Source organism: Diospyros lotus, chromosome 9 (assembly GCF_014633365.1).
Source record: "Diospyros lotus cultivar Yz01 chromosome 9, ASM1463336v1, whole genome shotgun sequence".
Taxonomy (NCBI): Eukaryota; Viridiplantae; Streptophyta; class Magnoliopsida; order Ericales; family Ebenaceae; genus Diospyros; species Diospyros lotus.
Genome location: NC_068346.1, coordinates 13,792,885 through 13,814,869, shown reverse-complemented (window position 1 = coordinate 13,814,869; position 21,985 = coordinate 13,792,885). Strand labels below are relative to the sequence as shown.

Here is a 21,985-nt window from a genome sequence, read left to right as displayed (position 1 = left end):
GGAATACCCAAATATCAAAATGACATAATGCCTTCGGAGAATTCCGTCAAGCTTAATATATCATCTAGCTCTTGACCCTTAATCCCAGCTATGAAGATGTTGGATTTACTTGCATTTGCTCTTAGCCCAGAACATTTTTCAAAGCTGGAAATGCAGTCCAAAATAATCTTAACTGAGGTGATGATGCGGTAGTCGATCACCTTCCTCTGCCTCAGACCAGGCACTTGCAAAAAGATAAGGTTGGGGACTTGCTCCCTCATGATCATTCCGACGTTCAAGTCAGTTCATTGGTTTATCTATCTCTCACAGTATAAAGTCAAGAACTTAGGAAAAATATAGTGAAATCTTTTACCCGTCCCTATTGCTTTTCTTTTATCCTCTTGGCAGGATAAGGATTCCCTTTTCGAATCGCCAGGATCCCCATCCCGTCCCTTGCGGAGCCATGATCCTAACGATATGGATATGGTAATCGTTTTTGAGGGATTCGGGATAGTCCCTATCTCCATGATCCTTAGAGTGATGATTGATTTCGAGGAATTCAGAGAATTTTCGCTAAAAAATAGGTTAGTCGGTGTATTGAGGCATATCTGCCACGTCTCATCTCTGAGCTTAGGTAAGATGACGTCAGTGGAGTGGTTCCTTAACGAGCACATGTCACTGTTGTTATTGACTGTATTCCTGAGATATTGGAGTAATTATGAATCCGATGAAATTTTCCTTTATCATGAGGTGACATCACCATGAGCCATGAGAAGTAGATCATCAATGAATGCCAAATGAGAAATTCTAAGTTTTATACATTTGGGATAAAAATTAAACTCCGAATTCACAGTAGCTACCTTGAGGGACCAATTAGAAAAATAATTTAGGCATAAAACAAAGAAGAATGGGGAGAGAGAGAGGATCAATCACCTTACCGCAATCCCTTTTTGTCTTTGAAAAACCCATGCAAGGTGCCTTTAAGCATGATGGAATAGGAGGAGGTGAACACGCACTCCATCACCCATTGAATAAATTTAGGAAAGAACTCAAGACCATAGTTAGTTTATATTATGGAGAGAGCATGAGGGAGCCACGCTTGTACGTTGTGACGGCGGCAAGGAGGCACACGACAACTGGTACAAACCACGTGTTAGATGTTAAAAATTATTATATAGTCCTTCTCAAGACATTTCGTGAACAATATTGCTCAAAAAAGATTATATATATATATATGTTGCTTTTGTAGTAAAGATAAATTTATAATTATATTTTTTTAATAATAGTAATATTATTATTATTATTATGAATAAATTTACTATCATCACATACAATTTTGCAATAATAATAATAATATGATGTATCAAATACAAAAAGGAACGAAATACACTTGTACGTTTTTAGTTGGAAGGGAAGGGGAATAGGGTCTATGGGGACAGGGCGATGGCGGCCAATCAACTTGAACGATTGATGATGCTCTGACTGACAGGGGGCCCACATTCGTGGCTCTTCTCACGTGGCTGATGTGTCGTGCTAGGGTTTCCAATTTGGTGCGTTGCATTGCATGGACCATTCCCATGCGCTAGCTGGTACACACACACACACCCATAGAGCAACTTGATGCTGTGATAATAAACACCAAGTTATAAATAAATATTATTATTTTAGTATTTATTTATTTAATTCATATAAATCTTAAATCTGAATTAGGATTGCTCCGACCCGACTGAGTTGGTCCAGACGCCATTTGACACAATGGCCTATGTATAGGTCCCCTATGCGACATGTAAATTATTAAAAAATAAGGTAAGGTTGGTAGGGTAATTTTAGGATATTAGGGGTATTCATACCCCCACCCCAATATATATTTTGTCTTTTTATACCTTAAGGGTATCTCTTTTTAAAATTCTATTCGCAATCACGTTTTTACTCTTCACAATTATTAAAAATTTTATTTTTTTTTTCGACTCATGTGATAACTAGCTAAATTTTTTCAAAAATACTCTCACACTTCTGAAATACATCAATAAATAAAAATGACAAATACATATATTCATATACACAAAGACACACACATTTATATATACGCACTTCACGACTCACACATACACATATATACACACTTCGCAACGATCATAGTTGTCGGAGGTGTCGAGCCTCACGACACACACATACATATATACACACATATATATAAGAAGCAAGCGGCGGCCATGGCTACCAAACTTTTTTCCTGTGTATATATATTTATATTTGTGTATGCGGTGCAATTGTTAATGTATATAGGGGTGGAGCCAGCAATATTTTTTAGTGATGGCAAAATTTATTAAGGAAAATTAAAAAATAATATAATAATATAAATATACAAAAAAATTAAAATAATTTAATCAACACCTTAATTTTAAAAATGAAAAAAAAATGCCTTTTTGAGACAAAAATTGGTGAGGCCTTACTGCTCACTGATTAAGCGAGAGGGAGAGAGAGTTGGAGTCGGAGAGGCAAGCAACGTCCAGCTCCAACGAGCGATCAGCGATGGAGGGTTGGAGCCCTAAGAGGCAAGCTGACGAGCGATGGAGCCAAAGGCCCAAAGAGAGGCAGCAACTAGAAAGCATGGGCGACTGACAGTGATGGACTAAGCGAGGCGAGCGAGAGCGATCGTAGACCTAGGAGGTGAGGGGAGGGCGAGCGAAGCGAGTCAACGACCTCACCTCAGCGATGGTCAAATGGTCTGAGTCGTCGGACGGAGGCCGAAGTGAGTGAGAGCGACAAAAAGGAAGCCCGCAGCTGACAACTAGCAAGAACGAGAGAGGGAGAAGGGCAGGGGGCAGGCGACGTGAGCTTGAGCGAGAGAAGGATTGAGGGAGGGTTTTAGATTTTATACCTAGGCTTGAGTGTAGGCCAAATCAATGTGGGCCAAGGCCCTTACTGGGAATAGAATTTTTTAAAAGAATTTTAGATATATTAAAATATGATTACAAAGAGTAAAAACATAATTGGGAATAGAATTTCCCATCTCTTTTAAAGTAAATTGCATGCATTCCCTTCAACGTGCGTTACCTGGCAACCTCTTATTATTACATTTATACCATGTGTTTACATATCATATTTGATAATATTATATCTTACTTGTTTTGAATTATAGTCCCTTTCTCAAAATTATTAGGCCTAAGAATTAAAAAAAAAAAAAAAAAACTACGAAGAATTGAGAGACTTTTTTATATAAATCTTTCAAAAACTTTTCGAATATAGTATTCGTCAAAGTATGCTAACTAATTTTCAAAACTAATATTTCGAAAGATATAAATACTCTCCATTTATTAACTTTTATTTCTATAAATAAGAGTGATATTTCACTCTTTAGGTACATAAAAACTCTTACACAAATTATTTAAAAAAATTTTATTTTTCTATTAATACTGATTTAAGTATTGAATAGCTCATATAAGAAACATCGTGTTTCTAAGTATTTTTCATCTTGCAATCTCCTGAAATCTTGAAACTGACTCTTCTATATTTATAAATCTATTATTATATATCGTCAACAACAACGTCAAGTTTTAAATGATAAATATATAATGGTGACTAAATAAAATTATAATTTTCCTTTTAAAGCATTGAAAAAATAGGGGGCAGTATTCAGTATCTAAATAAATAAATAATAATAATATATTGAAAGTTACAACATATAATATAATTAAATATTAATAATACAGCAGCAAAATAGGTTATGAGGAATGGGTTGAATGTGGGAATTAATTGGGATGGGAAAAATTATTGGAATCTACTATGTATTAAATTATAATGTTTAATAATATTTATTTATTTATTAAATGAATCAGAATATTTTTCTAATAAGAGTGAAGGGGGGGGGGGGCTTAATTAGTTAATTATTATTAATATTAATTTAAAAGAAACTAAATAAAGAAGCGTTCAAATTCTCCGGAATGTTGGTGCTTTGGTCGTGAAGGAGGGAAAAAGGAATGGAAAATCTCAAAACGAAGATCTGTGATCTGTATGTCGACGCAATGAAGACATGCATGAAGACATTCAGATGCGTCAAGCAAAGAATAGACCAACGCAAATCCAAGGAAAGTCCTAGAGAGAGGGGCAGCCCAGATTCTGGTCCCCTTTGATTGCCCCATATATTTGCCTACACTCCAATAAATGCTTCAGTGCGGACGGGTGGCTGGTAGAGATTCGGCCAATGTGATTGTTTATACAACCAAAAACTATTCATATCCCTTCTCCACGTGCTTTCTCTCATCTTTCCTTTTAGAATGATCGTTCTTGTAAGATTCTCTATCATTCATATCCTTGTTCATATTCTCAATTTCAGTTGAAAAAATAAATCATAAAAAAGACTTTACCTCATTACGTAGAACAAAGAATCAAATCTATAATCTATTATGTAAAACAAAAAATCAAACGTATAATCTATTAATGTGAATTTCAAATTATCGTGGTCCAACTATTTGAAATGTACCCTAAGCCTCTCTCCTCAAACTTACTTTCAGAGGTCTGCCCTCCGGAATGTGATTCTTGTTTATACATCCAAAAGCTCTTCATATACCTTCTTCATCCGTCACGTGCTCTCTCCTCTTCTCTCCTCAGACTTACTTTCACAGGTGACAGGTCTGCCTCCGTATTCAAATCGCGCTGACCCTATTAGGTTTTTTAATTTCTATGTATTTTTAATTCTTTCTGGTTAAGTTCTTTATTTATTTTTTTTCCTTGGATTGATTGTTTTTTTTTTTTTTATACTGTAAATGGAGTTATCTGAACTGGGTAGTGCTTATTTTTCCAGTAGCTTTGTATTGACTGCTGGTTCCCTGAGGGTTTATCGACTGAAAGCCGGGATGAACTGGGGCGCTGTTTCAATGGAGATAACTCCAAAGCTTGCAAATGTGGCATTCTTCTTGCTGCTACTGACATGGGTTTTGCTGGAGATTTTGAGGAGGAGAGAAGGGGGTGGTAATCAGTTGAATGGAGCATCAGACAGGAGGAAATCCAAATCCACAGCTTTTGCCAAGATTACTATTCTTTCTAGTTGGTTAATCTCCATTTTCTATTTGGGGTTTTCTTGTTTTGAGTTCTTGAATTCTAGGACTATCTCTCTTGTAAATGTATTCTCTGCTTTGACTTGGATCTTAGCTAGTTTAGTTGCTGTCTACTCAGACAATAATCCTACGAGGAAATGCAAAAAGTGGCCTCTAGCACTTGTTATTTGGTGGGTCTTCTCCTTTATTTATGATTTACTTTTGGTGTCGTTATACTTAATGACCCATTTCACGGCCATAAAAGTGCCAGAGTTCCTGCCTGAAGCTAACATTGTTGATATTGCGTCCTTCCCCTTGTTGGTTCTGCTCTGCTTCAATATTCTGCCCGTTAAAGATTGTGAAAAAAGTAGAAACCATGATTTTGAACGTCCATTAGTTCAACAAGAGGAAGAAAGTATCCATGAAAATGCTCAACAAGAGGAAGAAAGTATCCATGAAAATGCTGACGCCTTTTCCAATGCCGGAATTTGGAGTCGACTTGCATTTCTTTGGCTCAATCCACTCTTTGAGAAAGGCCGAGTTCAGAAACTTGAATTATCTCATATACCTTCTATTCCTCAGTCTGAAACAGCTTCTTTTGCTTCTTCTTTGTTGGCAAGATCACTTTGGAAGCAGAAAACTGAAACTTTGTCATTGCCTAAAGCCATATTCCAGGCTATCTGGAGACCGCTGGCTGTTAATGGTGTCTTTGCAGGTGCCTCTCTTTTTCGGATATCATCTTATTTTTTTAGTCTGCTGAGCACGCTTGCTTGACCTATTTGCTGGGAATCTTTGCAGGAGTCAATACTGTTGCTTCCTACATAGGTCCCTTTTTGATCACAAGCTTTGTGGCTTTTTTATCAACAACGCATGACCATTCAAGCTATCACCATGGACACATTCTTGCGTTCATTTTCTTCTCTGCAAAGACAGTGGAATCGCTGTCTCAGAGGCAGTGGTACTTTGGGGCACAACGCATTGGTACTCGAGTCAAAGCAGCACTGATGGTATTGATATACAAGAAGTGTTTGTCAATCAAGTCCGGAGGGATAAATAATGGCCAAGTCATAAATTCCATCGCCGTGGATGTGGAGAGGATTGGAGACTTCTTTTGGTACCTTCATGGAGTTTGGTTGCTTCCAGTTCAGGTCATTTTGGCTCTAATCATTTTGTATAGAAATCTTGGTGCTGCTCCCTCTGTTGCTGCTCTCTTAGCAACAGTTGTGGTGATGGCGAGCAACACGCCATTGGCTAATATGCAAGAAAGACTCCATAGCAAGATCATGGAAGCAAAGGATTCAAGAATCAAGGCTACTTCAGAGACCCTGAAGAGCATGAGAGTCTTAAAGCTGCATTCCTGGGAATACAGCTTCTTGAAGAAGCTCCTTCAACTTAGGGAAACTGAGAGAAGTTGGCTGAAGAGATACCTTTATACATGCTCAGCAGTGGCCTTTCTCTTTTGGGCTTCGCCAACTGTACTTTCAGTTGTGACCTTTGGTGTTTGCCTCCTGTTAAAAACACCGTTAACATCAGGTACGGTCCTTTCAGCCCTGGCAACCTTCCGAATTTTACAAGAACCCATCTATAACCTCCCGGAGTTGATTTCTATGATTGCTCAAACAAAGGTTTCCATTGATCGGATCAAAGACTTCATTAAGGAAGACCAAAAGAAGTCACAACAGTTTCATGCATCAAAAGCAGGTGACGTAGCAGTTGAAATTCCGACTGGGGAATATGCTTGGGAAGGATGTAGTTTAGCATCGAGGAAATCCACCATCAAAATTGCTGAGGAAATGAAAATCATGAAAGGTTACAAGGTTGCAATTTGTGGCTCAGTTGGGTCTGGAAAATCAAGCTTACTGTATAGCATACTCGGGGAGATTCCTAGGATTTCTGGGGCAGATATTAAGGTTTATGGATCTAAAGCATTTGTTCCACAGAAGGCATGGATTCAAACAGGCACAGTCAGAGAGAATGTGCTGTTTGGAAAGGAAATGAACGAGCCCGTATACAAGGATGTTCTGAACGGATGTGCCTTGAACCGGGATATTGAGATGTGGGTTAACGGGGATTTGTGTGTGGTGGGAGAGAGAGGAATAAACTTAAGTGGAGGACAAAAACAAAGGATACAATTAGCAAGGGGAATATATGGCAATTCCGAAATATATTTCCTAGATGATCCTTTCAGTGCCGTTGATGCACATACTGGGGCACACTTATTCAAGGCAAGAAACATTCTTTTCATTTGAGTTGTTTAAATTGACGTTATTTGCTCATGCATTTAGATGAATTTCCTCAGGACTTGAAAACTTAATTTGCAGAATTGTCTACTTCATCTTTTGTCCCAGAAGACAGTGCTTTATGTAACACATCAGTTGGAGTTCTTAGAGGCAGCAGATGTTGTTCTGGTGACTTACTAAGTTTCCCTAACACTTGTGAACAACTTTTATTTTCCCCCAATACTGATTCCCTTTTTGGGCATTTTTTCAGGTAATGAAAGATGGTAGGATAGCTCAGTCAGGAAAGTATGAAGATTTGATTGCAGATCCTAATGGGGAACTTGTCAAACAAATGGCTGCTCATAGAAAATATCTAAACCAAGTGAACCCTCCCAGTCACCAAAAATCCTTGACAGACACAAAAATTCTTGACAGATCCCTTTGCGAAAATCAAATCGAGGCTGAAGAAGAGAAATCTGGAGAATGCACAAAAAGTGGCAGGCTTTTGGAGAGGATTCATGAAGAAGAAGCAGAAACTGGTCGAGTGAAATGGCATGTCTACTCAACCTTTATCACCTCTGCGCACAAGGGAGTGCTTGTTCCAGTTATCCTTCTCTGTCAGGTTCTCTTTCAGGTATTGCAAATTGCCAGCAATTATTGGATTGCTTGGGCAACAGATGAAAAAAGAAGGGTAAGCAGTGAGCAGATAATTGGGATATATAGTCTAATGTCCGGTGGGAGCTCCATTTTCATACTGGGGAGGGCAGTTTTGCTCTCAACCATTGCCATTGAGACTGCACAGCAGTTGTTCCTCCGAATGATCAATGCCATTTTCAGGGCACCACTATCATTCTTCGACTCCACACCTTCAAGCCAAATTCTCAATCGGGTCAGCTTTCTTGTGATATCCTACTTAGCTTTCATTTGTTTTACATTTGGTTTCATCAAAACTTACCCCGAAGTGGTTGTCTTTTGACAGTCCTCAACTGACCAAAGCACGGTGGATACCGACATTCCTTATAGAGTAGCTGGATTAGCTTTTGCACTTATTCAGCTGTTAAGTATCATCATCCTTATGTCCCTTGTTGCCTGGCCGATCTTTTTTCTCTTCCTTGCCATCCTGGCAATCTCTTTCCAGTATCAGGCAAGAACCAAGTTTATTTAAAATTTCCCGACTATTTCAACAGTCTTAATTAGAATGCACTAGAAAATTGAGTTTCTGCATAACCCATGGAATGTAACGTTTGCAAGTGCTAAGCTATCAGATGAAATAAGATAATAGTTGGTATATGCCACATGGATTATCACATTATTATTGTAGTGTATAGTTATTGGATTACCATGGTGCTGAAACGTCAAAGTTTTTACAGTGTTACTACATCAGTACTGCCAGAGAGTTAGCCAGGATGCTTGGGATCCGGAAAGCTCCAATCCTCCATCACTTCTCAGAATCCCTCACTGGGGCTGCAATTATTCGTTGCTTCAACGAGGAAGAACGTTTCCTCAAGAAAAATCTGAGACTGGTTGATGATTATTCTCGCATTGCCTTTCACAACTCTGCCACAATGGAGTGGCTGTGTGTCCGGATCAACTTTCTGTTCAACCTTGTCTTTTTCCTTGTTCTTGTCATCTTGGTGAACCTGCCAAGGTCAGCCATTGAGCCCAGTAAGCTGCTCCTCTATTTACTCTTTATTAAGCTGGTCAGCTAATAGTAGCAATGACTAAATGTTGGTTGCCAAAGATGTTAGGGATACAGAGAGTATATATATAAAAACTTCACTAGAATGATCCGCCTAATATCGAAATAACCCACCTGATACAAGAATATCAGTTCTAACCTGTTACTGTACAAGAAACATAAACTATATACTTGACCACTATTATAACAGCTGATATTAATGGCAACAGAAGCTTATAACTAGCAACAACAAATGAACAAATGTTACCAGACCAAAATAGCAAAGCGAAGAAGACGGTTGAACAACAACGCTCGCAACTGGAAAATGGAGGAGACATGAACAAACTTTTGAAATGTGGAAGAGGCAGGAACAAAAGTAGGTCGAGTCGGGTTTTGCGTTGTCCTGAAGACAGTTAGCGCCCTGCACCGGCGATAAGCAGGCTACGGCGACTATCTTAGCAGGATGAAACGACCTCTCCGGTGAACGGAAGCCACGAACAATCGAAGCTAGCAGAACTCAAGACGGGCTTGCTCTCAATAAAGAAAACTCGAGATGGGAGACAAAACTTGAGAGGAGAGAAAACGTGAAAGCTTATGGAGGAATAGAAACTTCACACACACGAAAATGAGCCAACATAACATATATATATATATAGGCACCCACCAATCTTAGCAATGAAGAAAACGTGGAGACCAAGCCAATCAAGAAGTGCTTGGGAGCCAAATAAATCTAGAAGAACTTGGGGGCTAAGCAAGAAAGAAAAATAAATAAATAACCACACACACACACACTCACTTCCAACAATCCCCCACATGAGCGTGTGTGCTAAAAAATTATACAAAACGACACAAAGTCACTGAGAGCAAATAGACAAATTATGCATCAACAAGGTGTCTTTTGGACTTGAACTTTCCTTAGTGAATGTCTATCGAATTTACCGAAGAAATAGTGAGACTAACTCTTGAACTATCCTTCTGAAGGTAAATCGAGACAATAGACATCACACACAACATGTCTTGACCCACTGAGTTCTATACGATTGTGTCCATTTTGGTCCTGGATAGCATCCTGGATTTCATGAGAGCTCTAGAGAACCCAAGCCATTGAACGGTTCTCATAGAAGCGACCCCACTTCTACTCTCATATAGGGAAGCATTGACTAAGAGTACTCTGTCACTACTTCTCTTATATCAAGATATCAACCTTCCTTTTAACGTCGACAAGACACTCTTCAATTTCTGAGACATGGGGAGAAACTAAAAGTTTCATAGTGTGTCAACTATGACTTATTCCAGTCAGTTGACCAATTTAACCTAAATCTTTGGATCTCCAGTCAACTAGGTTTGGTTACCACTAGAAAAGTCATTTTAAAGGCTTTAACCCCATTTCCTTTGATGCAAATTTGACTTGCTCACGAGTCACTCCTTTCGTCAAAGGATCAGCTAGATTTTCTTTCGACTTCACATAGTCAATGGAGATTATTCCATTTGTGAACAACTCTCTGACAGTGTTATGCCTGCGCCTAATGTGTCTTGACTTTCCATTATAGACATTATTCTTAGCCCTCATTGAAGCAGCTAAGTTGTCACAGTATATGCAAATGGCGTTAACGGGCTTTGGCCATAATGGAATGTCTTTGAGGAAATGGCGAAGCCACTCAGCTTCTTCGCCTGCTTTATCCAGAGCTATAAACTCTGACTTCATGGTTGATCGTGCTATACACATTTGCTTTGAAGACTTCCACGACACAACAACACCACCTAGGGTGAACACACCCATTGGTTGATTTAGTCTCTAAGCTATCGGAGATCCAATTAGCATTACTAAATCCTTTCAGCACATGTGGATATTTTGTATAGTACAATCCATAGTCCAGGGTGTACTTCAAGTACCTAAGTACCCTGACCAATGCACCCCATTAATGGTCATACCCAGGATTGCTCGTGTATCTCGCTAGCCTACCTACGAACTAGGCGATGTCAGGTCTAGTACAATTCATGATGTACATTAGACTCCCAATAACTCTGGCATATTCTAGAAAAGATACACCTTCATCATGATTTTTCTTCAACTTTGAATTTGGATCAAACGGAGTAACTGCTGGCTTACTCTCGAAGTGACCAAATCTTCTCAACACTTTCTCTATGTAATGCGACTAAGAAAGAGCATATCCTTCGGAATTCCTTATTATTCGAATTCCAAGAATAACATCAGCAAGACCGAGGTCTTTCATGTCAAAATGAGATTTCAACATCTGCTTTGTGGATTGTATGACACTTCGATTCGTGCCTATTATCAGCATGTCATCCACATACAGGCATACAATGACACATTCTTGGTTTATGACTTTCACATAAACACATTTATCACACTCATTTATCTTAAATCCATTTGACAACATTGTGTGATCAAACTTCTCATGCCATTGTTTGGGCACCTGTTTCAACCCATAAAGAGACTTTACTAGTTTACAAACCTTCATTTCATGTCCCTTTACGACAAACCCTTCAGGTTGTTCCATGTAGATTTCTTCTTCTAAATCTCCATTCAGGAATGTTGTTTTTACATTCATTTGATGTATCTCCAAATTGTGTAATGTTGCAATAGCAATCAACATCCTGATAGACGTGATTCTTGTCACCAGAGAATTCGTGTCAAAAAAGTCTTGTTCTTCTTTCTGACGATAGCCTTTAGCTACCAACGGAGCTTTGTACTTATCAATAGTACCATTAGCCTTCAATTTCTTTCTAAAAATCCATCTGCACCCAACTGGTTTACACCTAGGTGGCAAATTGACCAATACCCAGGTATTGTTTTGCAAGATGGAATCCATTTCATTATTAATAGCCTCTTTCCAATAGGGAGCATCAAGAGATGACATTGCATCACCATAGGTTTGCGGCTCATCGTCTAACACAAAGGTTAGAAAATCTGGGCCAAAGGAAGAGGCCTTCCTTGCCCTTTTGCTTCTTTGAGGCTCGATGTCAATTTCCTGCCCATCTTAGCCTTTTGAAGAACTTGCTTTATGAGTTCTCTTGAAACCACTTACACTGGATTTATCTCCCTTAAAGGGAAAAATGTTCTCAAAGAACTCAACTTCTATAGATTCCAGAACCGTATTGACATTAATGTCAGGAATTTTTGACTTCGTTATCAGGAACCTATAGGCAACACTATGCGAGGCATGGCCTATAAAGACGCAATCAATAGTTTTTGGACCAAGTTTAATCCTTTTAGGTAAAGGAACTTGCACCTTGGCCAAACACCCCCACACTTTCAGGATTTTGTAGGAGGGTTGTCTACTATTCCACACTTCATAAGGCGACTTGCTAGACTTCTTATGTGGAATTCTATTTAATATAAAATTTGCAATAAACAATGCTTCCCCCCACAAATTATGGGGTAAACTCGAACTATTTAACATGCAATTAACCATGTCCTTCAAAGTTCGGTTCTTCCTTTCAGCTATACCATTTTGTTGTGGTGTATAAGGTGCTATCGTTTGATGGATTATACCATGAGACTCACAAAACTCAGACAGAGTTGACGATTCATACTCACCACCTCTATCTGATCTAAGCACCTTAATTTTCTTTCCCAGTTAATTTTCAACTTCTGCCTTAAATGTTTTAAAAATATCAAAGGTCTCATCTTTATTGCGTAGTAAATATACATAACAATATTTACTGCAGTCGTCAATAAATGTGACAAAATAATTCTTTCCACCTCTAGTGGGAATAATTTTCATGTCACAAACATCACTGTGAATTAGGTCAAGTAATTCACTATTCCTTTCCATAGATGGAAACGGTTTTCTAATAAACTTTGATTCAATAGAAACTTCGCATTTGTGTCCCTTTTCAATGTTAAAACTAGGTAATAACCCTAGATTAACCATTCTTTGGAGAGAACAATAATTGACATGTCCTAATCTTGAATGCCATACATCACACGACTCAACAGTATAAGCAGAAGAGTCATTCTTATTATTCCTCTTAGACACTTGGGCATGTACATTCAACTTGAACATGCCATCATCTAAATATCCCCGACCCACATGCATTCCCCCCTTGGAAAGAGTAAACTTATCAGACTTAAAAACGAATTTAAACCCATTTTTGTTCAGCAGGGTTTCAGACACCAGATTCTTATGAATCTTGGGCACATGCCAGACATCTGTGAGGGTCATGATCTTCCCAGATGTCCACTTTAGCAATACTTTGCCTTTGCCTTCCATAGTCGAGGCTGCGACATTTCCCATGTACACCTTTTCGGTGCCATCCATCTTCTCATATGTTGAGAACAAGGATCTATCCTTGCAAATGTGCCTTGAAGCACTTGTATCAATCCACTAGCCTTTGGCATTATCAACCATGCAGACTTCAGTGATGATTGCAACAAGCTCATCATCTTCCACTATATTGGCATAAGAAGGCTTAGGCTTGCGCTGGTTGTTACCAAAGCTTTGACCCTTCTTGTGTCTGCAATCCACAACCCTAATGATGACTGCAACAAGCTTTGACCCTAATGATGATTGCAACAACCCTAATGAAGTCTGACCCTTCTTGTGTCTGAAGGCTTAGACTTCAATGATGACTGCAACAAGCTTTCACTTAGCAGTGGTCTTCTTTGGTCCCAGCGACCTGCTTACTCTCTTGCCTTGCTGCTTCTTAGGTTGAGATTTGAGAGCCTTAGCTAAGTGAGCCTTAATTTCATATCTATCTGAGACTTTATCTCCTTTACGATTATCTTCTTCAATACGAAGACAAAGAGCAAATCTTCCATAAACAGCTCATTGTGTTTCTACTTGAGATAGTTTTTGAAATCCTTCCATGAAGGTGGCAGCTTCTCAATCACAACGGCAACTTGGAATGGCTCATTGATGACCAATCTCTCGCTATGCAAATCACTAATGATGATTTGCAGTTCCTCCATCTAGTTAACCACCAATTTGGTATCAACCATCTTGTAATCCAGGAACTTGCCCACCAGAAATTTCTTGGTGCTAGCGTCCTCAAGTTTATATTTCTTCTCTAGGGCCTCCCACAATTGCTTGGAAGTAGCATACGTTGTGCAATAAACATTATACAGTGGGTCGGCCAAGTCACTCAGAATATAATTTTTACAAAGAAAATCTGAGTGCATCCATGCCTCCCTCGTAGCCAAAGTCTCTGTGGTCATATTCTCTTCCGAGACAACAGGGCAATCCTCTTTGAGGATGTGGGCTAGATTCAGCATGGTCAGATAGAATAACATTTTCTGTTGCCACCTTTTAAAATCTTCACCATTAAATGGTGGTGGCTTCTCAACATGTGGGGTTGGCTTGGCCACGACTGAACCGAGCCCTTGCATAGAAGTAGTTGCAGAAACAGCAGTAGTGGGTGGATGAAGACCGAGGCAACAATAGGAAGCGGGTTTGAACCCGAGGCAACACCAGTAGCAGCGGCACCGAAACCATCAGTAAGAATAAGGGTATCCATCTTTTCTAGTCTCTCTTGCTAATTGTCTTCAAATTGTTAGGGATACAGAGAGTATATATATAAAAACTTCACTAGAATGATCCGCCTAATATCGAAATAACCCACCCGATACAAGAATATCAGTTCTAACCCGTTACAATACAAGAAACGTAAACTATATACTTGACCACTATTATAACAGCTGATATTAACGGCAACAGAATCTTATAACCAGCAACAACAAAGGAACAAATGTTACCAGACCAAAACAACAAAGCGGAGAAGACGGTTGAACAGCAACGCTCGCAGCTGGAACATGGAGGAGACAGGAACAAACTTTTGAAATGTGGAAGAGGCAGGAACAAAAGTAGGTCGAGTCGTGCTTTGCACTGTCCTGGAGACAATTAGCTCCCTGCACCGGCGTCAAGCAGACTATGGCGACTGTCTCAGCAGGATGAAATGACCTCTCTAGTGAACGGCAACCACAAACAACCGGAGCTAGCAGAACTCAAGACGGGCTTGCTTTTAGTGAAGAAAACTCGAGATGGGAAACAAAACTTGAGAGGAGAGAAAACATGAAAGCTTATGGAGGAATGGAAACTTCACACACACAAAAATGAGCCAACATAACATATATATATAGGCACCCACCAATCTTAGCAATGAAGAAAACTTGGAGACCAAGCCAATCAAGAAGTGCTTGGGGGCCAAGTAACTCTAGAAGAACTTGGGGGCTAAGCAAGAAAGAAAAATAAATAAATAACCACACACACACACTCACTTCCAACAAAAGAGTCTAAATTTGATTTCCAAGTTAGCCATTATGATAGTTCAACTTACGTAGGTGAATAAATATTGTGTATTTCTAAATTTTTGTTCAAAGCTAACAATTCTTCTGACTAGTTTCAGTCGTGTATAACCAGATCTTCTAATCGATACACAAAATATAAAGTTCAAATGCAAATTCACTGGCGCTGATAACTTTGAGAAAATACAGCACACTGGTTTTGGATAGTCAACAAAAGAGCTTTCTGAATATAGAAGATGTTGAAACATGAAATTACATAAAGAGTATTTCTTCACCTTCATTTTGTTATTCTCTAAGAAAACAAGAGTTATATTAGTTATGCTTACAGTTAATACAGCCCTTTTTGTGTTGATAAATAGGAGGAGCCATTACATGGAGTCTGGACTAATTAATAGACTGGTGATCTGATTGCAGGTCTAGCAGGACTGGTGGCTACTTATGGGTTAAATCTAAACGTTCTCCAAGCTTGGGTGATATGGAACCTGTGCAATGTTGAGAACAAAATGATCTCAGTGGAGAGAATTCTACAATTCACCAATATACCAAGTGAAGCTCCACTAGTAGTTGAAAATTTTAGAGCAGAACCTGAATGGCCAACCAATGGGAGAATTGAACTGGATAATCTCCATGTCCAATATAACCCTTCTCTTCCAAGAGTTCTGAAAGGAATCAGTTGCACATTCCCAGAAAATAAGAAAATTGGTATTGTGGGCAGAACTGGGAGTGGAAAGTCTACTCTAATTCAAGCTCTCTTCAGAGTTGTGGAGCCGTGTGAAGGACGAATTCTGATTGATGGAGTAGATATTACTAAGATTGGTTTGCAGGACCTGAGATCTAGGTTAAGCGTAATCCCACAAGACCCAACTCTGTTTCAAGGAACCATGAGGAGTAATATTGATCCTCTACAACAGCATTCAGATAAAGAAATTTGGGAGGTAAGAATGTTCTTTGTTGTTTTCCTGAAGATAAACATGCACATGAAGCTTAATTTTTGCCTGCTCAAATGTGCAATGTTAGGTTCTGGAGAAATGTCATCTTGCAGATATAGTAAAACAGGATCAAAGGCTTCTTGACATGCCAGGTGTGGAAACTAGAAGCATTCCCCCCTCTTCTTTTTGAATTTCAGATATCATATAAAGCCATAGATAGAAATGATAGACGAACTAGAATTTGCGTACCCTGACCCCACATAGTGAGATAAAGGCTTGTTATGTTGTTTTTGTGGGTTTGAAACTTTGTGAATTTGTGCAGTTGCTGAAGATGGGGAAAACTGGAGCTTAGGACAAAGGCAGCTCGTATGTCTTGCTAGAGTACTGCTACAGGGGAGGAAAATACTCGTCTTGGATGAGGCAACAGCCTCAGTGGATACGGCAACAGACAATGTGATTCAGAAGAGAATCAGAGAAGAAACTAAAAGGTGCACAGTCATGACAGTGGCCCATCGGATACCAACCATCATCGATAATGACCTTGTTTTGGTTCTTGATGAAGGTACCATTTGACAAGAAAAATGCTGTGTCATAGGAACTGTGCAGCTTATATCATTTTGATTGATATGTTTATTCATTTTGATTGATGCAGGCAAGGTTGTTGAGTTTGACACCCCAAATCAGTTGCTCAGAAATAATTCTTCTGCCTTCTCGAAACTGGTAATGGAGTTCTTGAAGACGTCATCTACGAATAACCATCATCGGTCAGCTCTGACTTGATGACTGGCATAGGGAGGAAAAATAATCCAGGCCCAGTTTGTCTGGGAGTGAGAGATTGTACATAAAAGGCAGCTCAGTGTGGCCGTTGGAGCATATTAAGCAGCTATGGTATAGTGGCAGAAAACACGGCGAGTTAAAGAGATGAATGCCCAAACTAGAAATTACAAGAATTTACAGGCTTCACTTGCACTATGTTTGGAACTAGGATTTATGGAAGCAAAGGAAAAAGCGCAAAAAAAATAAAAAGGTCAAAACGGAGGACTAAAGAACATTCCAAAAGCTGTAATACTGCAGACGGTAAACACGTGCCAATTACATCTATAACTAAAATGAACAAGAAGTTAGAATTCATGTAGTAGACCTTTCAAACTGGGATTAAGATGTGATATGTAGTTATTGTAGTTGCATCTATTCCTAGCAGTGATCAGAATGTGAAGTTATATTTCTAGTTTAAATTGTAAATCATGAATCATGACAGTATTACATCTCAACCTTATTGATCAGCAACCATGATACTAACCAGAGTTGTTTGAAGATTGGCTTCAGCTAAATTTTGGAGAAGCCTGTTCAGCCATTCCCTGCTGGCATGGTTGGTTAATTTTGATGGTTTACACTTGCATCATATCTGTGACATCTTATATTATCTGTGTACTTAGTGGGGATCAGATATCATCATTTTCATCTATAGGGTATATCTTCCAACGGACCCTTAACACAAGGGCCCTTTCTCCATTAAATCCGTAGATACCATGGCTGAGGAACCAATCAAGACATAAAAGTAGAGTAAAACTGCCTAATGAGGTGAATTTGAACTTAAAACCTTTCCCTAAGTACATAGTGTTTACGGTTTAGGGGACACTGCCAGTCTCCGTAATAACATTATAAGCCCTTTTCTTTGTTAAGAGTTTAGAGACCATTAGTTGATAACAGGTAAACATAGTATTATGATTTTAGATCGAAAATAAATCACAAACAAACCATCAACCATGTAAAGAAACACAAAATTTAATATGAAAAACCTAAATCGGGAAAAACGAGTAGAAAAAATAAAATATTATTATAATGATATTGATATAATAATATAAAAAGATAAATCTTTAATTAAGATAAATTTTAATCATAATTGAATTTGACATCTTAATTATAGTCAAATTTAAAGTCTTAATCACAATCAAATTATGAATCCGAATCACAATTAAATTTAAATTTCAGATCACAATTATAACACATTTATTTGAATTTGCTAAATATGACATGAAATGAAATGAAGAAAAACATGTAAACTAGGATACAATTTTGGGTCATTTGCCTATATTATTGATCAATAACTTGGCAACTTTCAAGTAAAAATAAACACACTTGAACAAATTCATAAGCTGAAATCTATTAACTCTTAGCTCTCAATTCTCAAGTGGCTTCACGTTAGAAGTGCAAAGAACTGATTGACATAAGTAGAGCCGGCCCAACTCTAAGGCCAGATAGGCTGCCTAAGGCCCCCAATTTTGGAAGGCCCAATTTCAAAATTTTATATTTTATATTTTTTAATAATAAATACTTTATTAAAAAATTAAATACAAAACACTAATTTTATATTCTCTTCCCCATGCTCTCTGTCCAATTTTGTACCATTGATTTGCTTAATTTTGTAGTGTGTTCATGGTTCCCATTTCCCATAATCCCATTAAACCTACTTTTCACTCTCCTCTCCCCCTCTCTCTCTCTCTCTTGCTTCAGCATTCAGCAAGAATAACATATTTATGTTATGTAAGTTACATTCTTCTCACTCTCAGCCTCGCTATCTCTATCTCGCTTATTGTGATTGTTGGGCCGGTTGTCGACGATTACTTTTGTTCTCTCTCTCTCGCTTATTATGACTGTTAGGTCAGTTGTTTGGCTATATTTTTTTATCTATGAAATATTATATTTTAATTAAAAAATTATTATTGTTAAAGAAATTATTTTATTTTGTATTTGATTAAACTTTAACTTTTTTTTCCTTTTTTAATTTAGTAAAATAATGATTTTTTTCTAAAAATATGTATTATTTATTTTTTATAAAAAAATTAATACTCTTAAAAAGATCTCGATAAATTTTTTTTTCCTAAGACTGCCAAATGCATTGAGCGGGCTCTAGACATAAGGCATGACCTCAAGGCACCTACCCTTCAAATACATCCCCAACCCAAATACTTCTTACCGTTATTGTTAAACTCGCGAGTTAACTTCTACAAGTTTATAAATCACAAAAATTTAAATGAATATACTCATTTAAAGCATTAGATTTTCATAGAATCAAAGTCAACTCACGATTCAATAGTATCAATTCGAGAAATTTAGTCAACTTGGATTGAATTTAACTTTAAACTAATTTTCAGGTCAGAGTTTTAGTCTCTAACCGACACACACACACACACACATATATATATATATATATAAACTGATTGCTTGTCATTTTAGTGCCTCTGCGAATCCTAAACCCTTTAGTTATCGGTGATTCGGCGTTCCCCCTTATTGCCGTGTGGTTGATCGGTGCTGAGTACTCGGTGCCGCCGTCGAAAAATCAACAAATCAGTGCCATTGACGAATCGGTGCTCGGTAACTAGCCAGAGTCGAAGTTGATGACGAATTGACGATTCCTTCTTCGTTTACGTTTGATTGCTCTGTTTCCTTCTTCGTTCACCTTCAATTACTCTATTTCCTTCTTCATTCCATATCGGATTCGGGTCCAATCAAAACTTTTTCTATTTAATTATCTTCTATGTGTGTAGGGGGAAAGAGGATTGATTGCATGGGGGAGTTTGTCATCCATTTATTAATGGGCATGCTAAGTGAAATACTTTATATGGTCAATTTTAGCCCACAACAAATCTTCCTTAATCCGTCCGTTTGAGCTCTGGAAATTGAATAGAAAATGTAGTGGAATCAACTACTTTTAAGTTAATACAGATATTAAAAAGTATTTTTAATTATTCTTAAAATCTTACTATTTGAGATTACGATTTGATTTTATAAACTCTCTTTCAACCTCAATATAAAATCTCGAGTTTAACAAACTTGTTTCTCACCCTCCTCATCAGAGTTTTCAAGCACCCCTGCAGCAGCTCTGTTCTCTTTTAAGAACCCTGAATGGAAATCAGGAACAGAATCAACGGGGAACAAGCTAGTTATTAAAAATGGATGTAGGCATTGGATTGGCTGGGTGCTCTAATTCGTTAGCTCGTTGGTTCAAAAATTTATATATATTACAATATAATAATATCATTGCTTGGGTTATATGAGTAAATATTATTGGCAATTATTAGGATGCATGCAATAAAATATTAAAAATAATATATAAAAGATAAATCACAAATTATTAGTTCAAATTTCATAATTAAAAATTATAAAAAGTCAACAAAAATGTTCAAATCTGATCACCCCAAAGCAAGGGCAGAACATGCAAATAGTGTTTGATATATAAACAACTATGGATCATGTTATTGGTATTCCTTGGCCTACAAAAAGTTGCTAAAATAACAAAATTATTATCACTCAAATTGCAAAACACCATTCTCTATTCTTCCTCTCTCTCCTCATCCAGCGACGCGGCAACCATAGCAACAGGATGATGGCAATGAATGATTGCTGGAGACGGCCATGGAAAATGGAGGAGAGAGGGAAAAATTAAGGCATTTTGCAATTTAAGCGATGATAATTTTATCATTTTTAACTCCTTTTGATAGATTAAAATGTAGGTCAAGGAATATCAATAACATTTTCCAAACAACTATAGTAATTTTACTAAATAAATATATATAAACCAGGCAGCCCAGTCCCCCAACTAAATATTATTATATAAATTTATTACATTAATTTTTTTAATTTCCAACCCCTGTGCTCTAAATTCCTGGTTCCGCCCTGACTATTGGTGATGGAAAGAAAGCCGTGGGCAGCTTTAACTGATTTATACATCTGAAGTGAACTGATTTGGTGACCATCAACGATTTCAAATTCAAATATGGAGCTGAGGCTTTTGTGATAACAAAGAAATATACCTCACCTCAGGATTGGTGCAAATGTTGCGGGGACCGGATGCATGCTGCAAAGGCCAACAACCCCACCAACAGCTGCAAAGAGCCCATTTGACCAAGGAGAAAGAAACATGTGGTTGAATTTGCACGGCATTTTCTCAAACAGATGGCGTGCATAAAGAATAGATATCCTTAAAAAGCAATGACATGACATGAAATGATAATATAGCTCAGGTCTGATCCATCTGAGCAGGACGAGGCTCTGGTTATATGCACACATTAATGGTTGTTTCGTTTGAATTTTAAAGAAATATATCTATACATATCTATATGTGTAATACCTATAAATAGGCATAGATAAATTTCCATTTTCATTTAGGTGCAATGTAGACAAATACAAGATTAGAGTCTAAGAATAATTCAGACAAATTCCAAACTAATATAATCCCCAATTTTCAGATTACCAAAATCTATTACTGTGATACAGACAAAAATCTATGGGATTGGAACTGGACACACACATGCGCTGTCACAATCTGATTGTCGGTCGGAGAAGCTTGGATTAGGTTTTGAATGTCAGGTCGAACTTATTACTAGTGGGCCTTTCTTCAAACCAATCTTCCCATTTTGATTCTTCAATGTTTCTATTCTTTCTCATTCTTCTTTCAGTTTCTGCTCAATTATGTGAATAAACTTTCACTAGCCCTCCACATGTTCGATCAACTGTCCCAACCAACCGCACCATTGAGAGGGGGAACTCGTTATAAAGAGTTCACAAGAAGAAATAAAAATGAAATTTGGTAGTAGATTCGACTCGGGGTTGTTAGTGTAGTTTTTCAAGTGAATTTGGCAAACTTCTTTCTTCATTCTTTATCGAAATTATATGCATGCACGTGCGCACGCGCGTGTATTATATTTTATCATTTTATTGCAGTATGCAAAAGTAAGAAAAACTCAAGAAAATATCAGTTTCATTACTTTCTGGCTGTTAAAGGTGTTTAGGAAGCAAAAGGAATTGGAGCTTTCATAAGAAGGAAACAAAAGATAGGAAGGCTTTAACTATGAGGAGCAATATGTATAACAGAA

At 37.8% G+C, this 21,985-nt stretch overlaps 1 protein-coding gene across 4 annotated transcripts; it reads left to right on the top strand.

Annotated features, from left to right (window-relative positions):
• Positions 1-4,165: 4,165 nt before the first annotated feature.
• Positions 4,166-17,240, top strand: LOC127810512 (putative ABC transporter C family member 15). 4 transcript variants are annotated; one of them, XM_052350033.1, is made up of 12 exons: positions 4,166-4,268; positions 4,494-4,648; positions 4,784-5,730; positions 5,814-7,240; positions 7,337-7,423; positions 7,506-8,123; positions 8,214-8,378; positions 8,605-8,899; positions 15,595-16,115; positions 16,198-16,261; positions 16,432-16,671; positions 16,762-17,240. In XM_052350033.1, the coding sequence occupies exons 1-12, from the start codon at positions 4,257-4,259 to the stop codon at positions 16,887-16,889; spliced, it is 4,659 nt and encodes a 1,552-aa protein (XP_052205993.1). In that variant the 5' UTR covers positions 4,166-4,256; the 3' UTR covers positions 16,890-17,240. The 4 variants fall into 4 exon arrangements, with proteins under 4 accessions (XP_052205993.1, XP_052205995.1, XP_052205994.1 ...); XM_052350035.1 differs by lacking the exon at positions 4,166-4,268 and having other exon boundaries at positions 4,366-4,611; positions 4,787-5,730; XM_052350034.1 differs by lacking the exon at positions 4,166-4,268 and having other exon boundaries at positions 4,367-4,611.
• Positions 17,241-21,985: the final 4,745 nt, after the last annotated feature.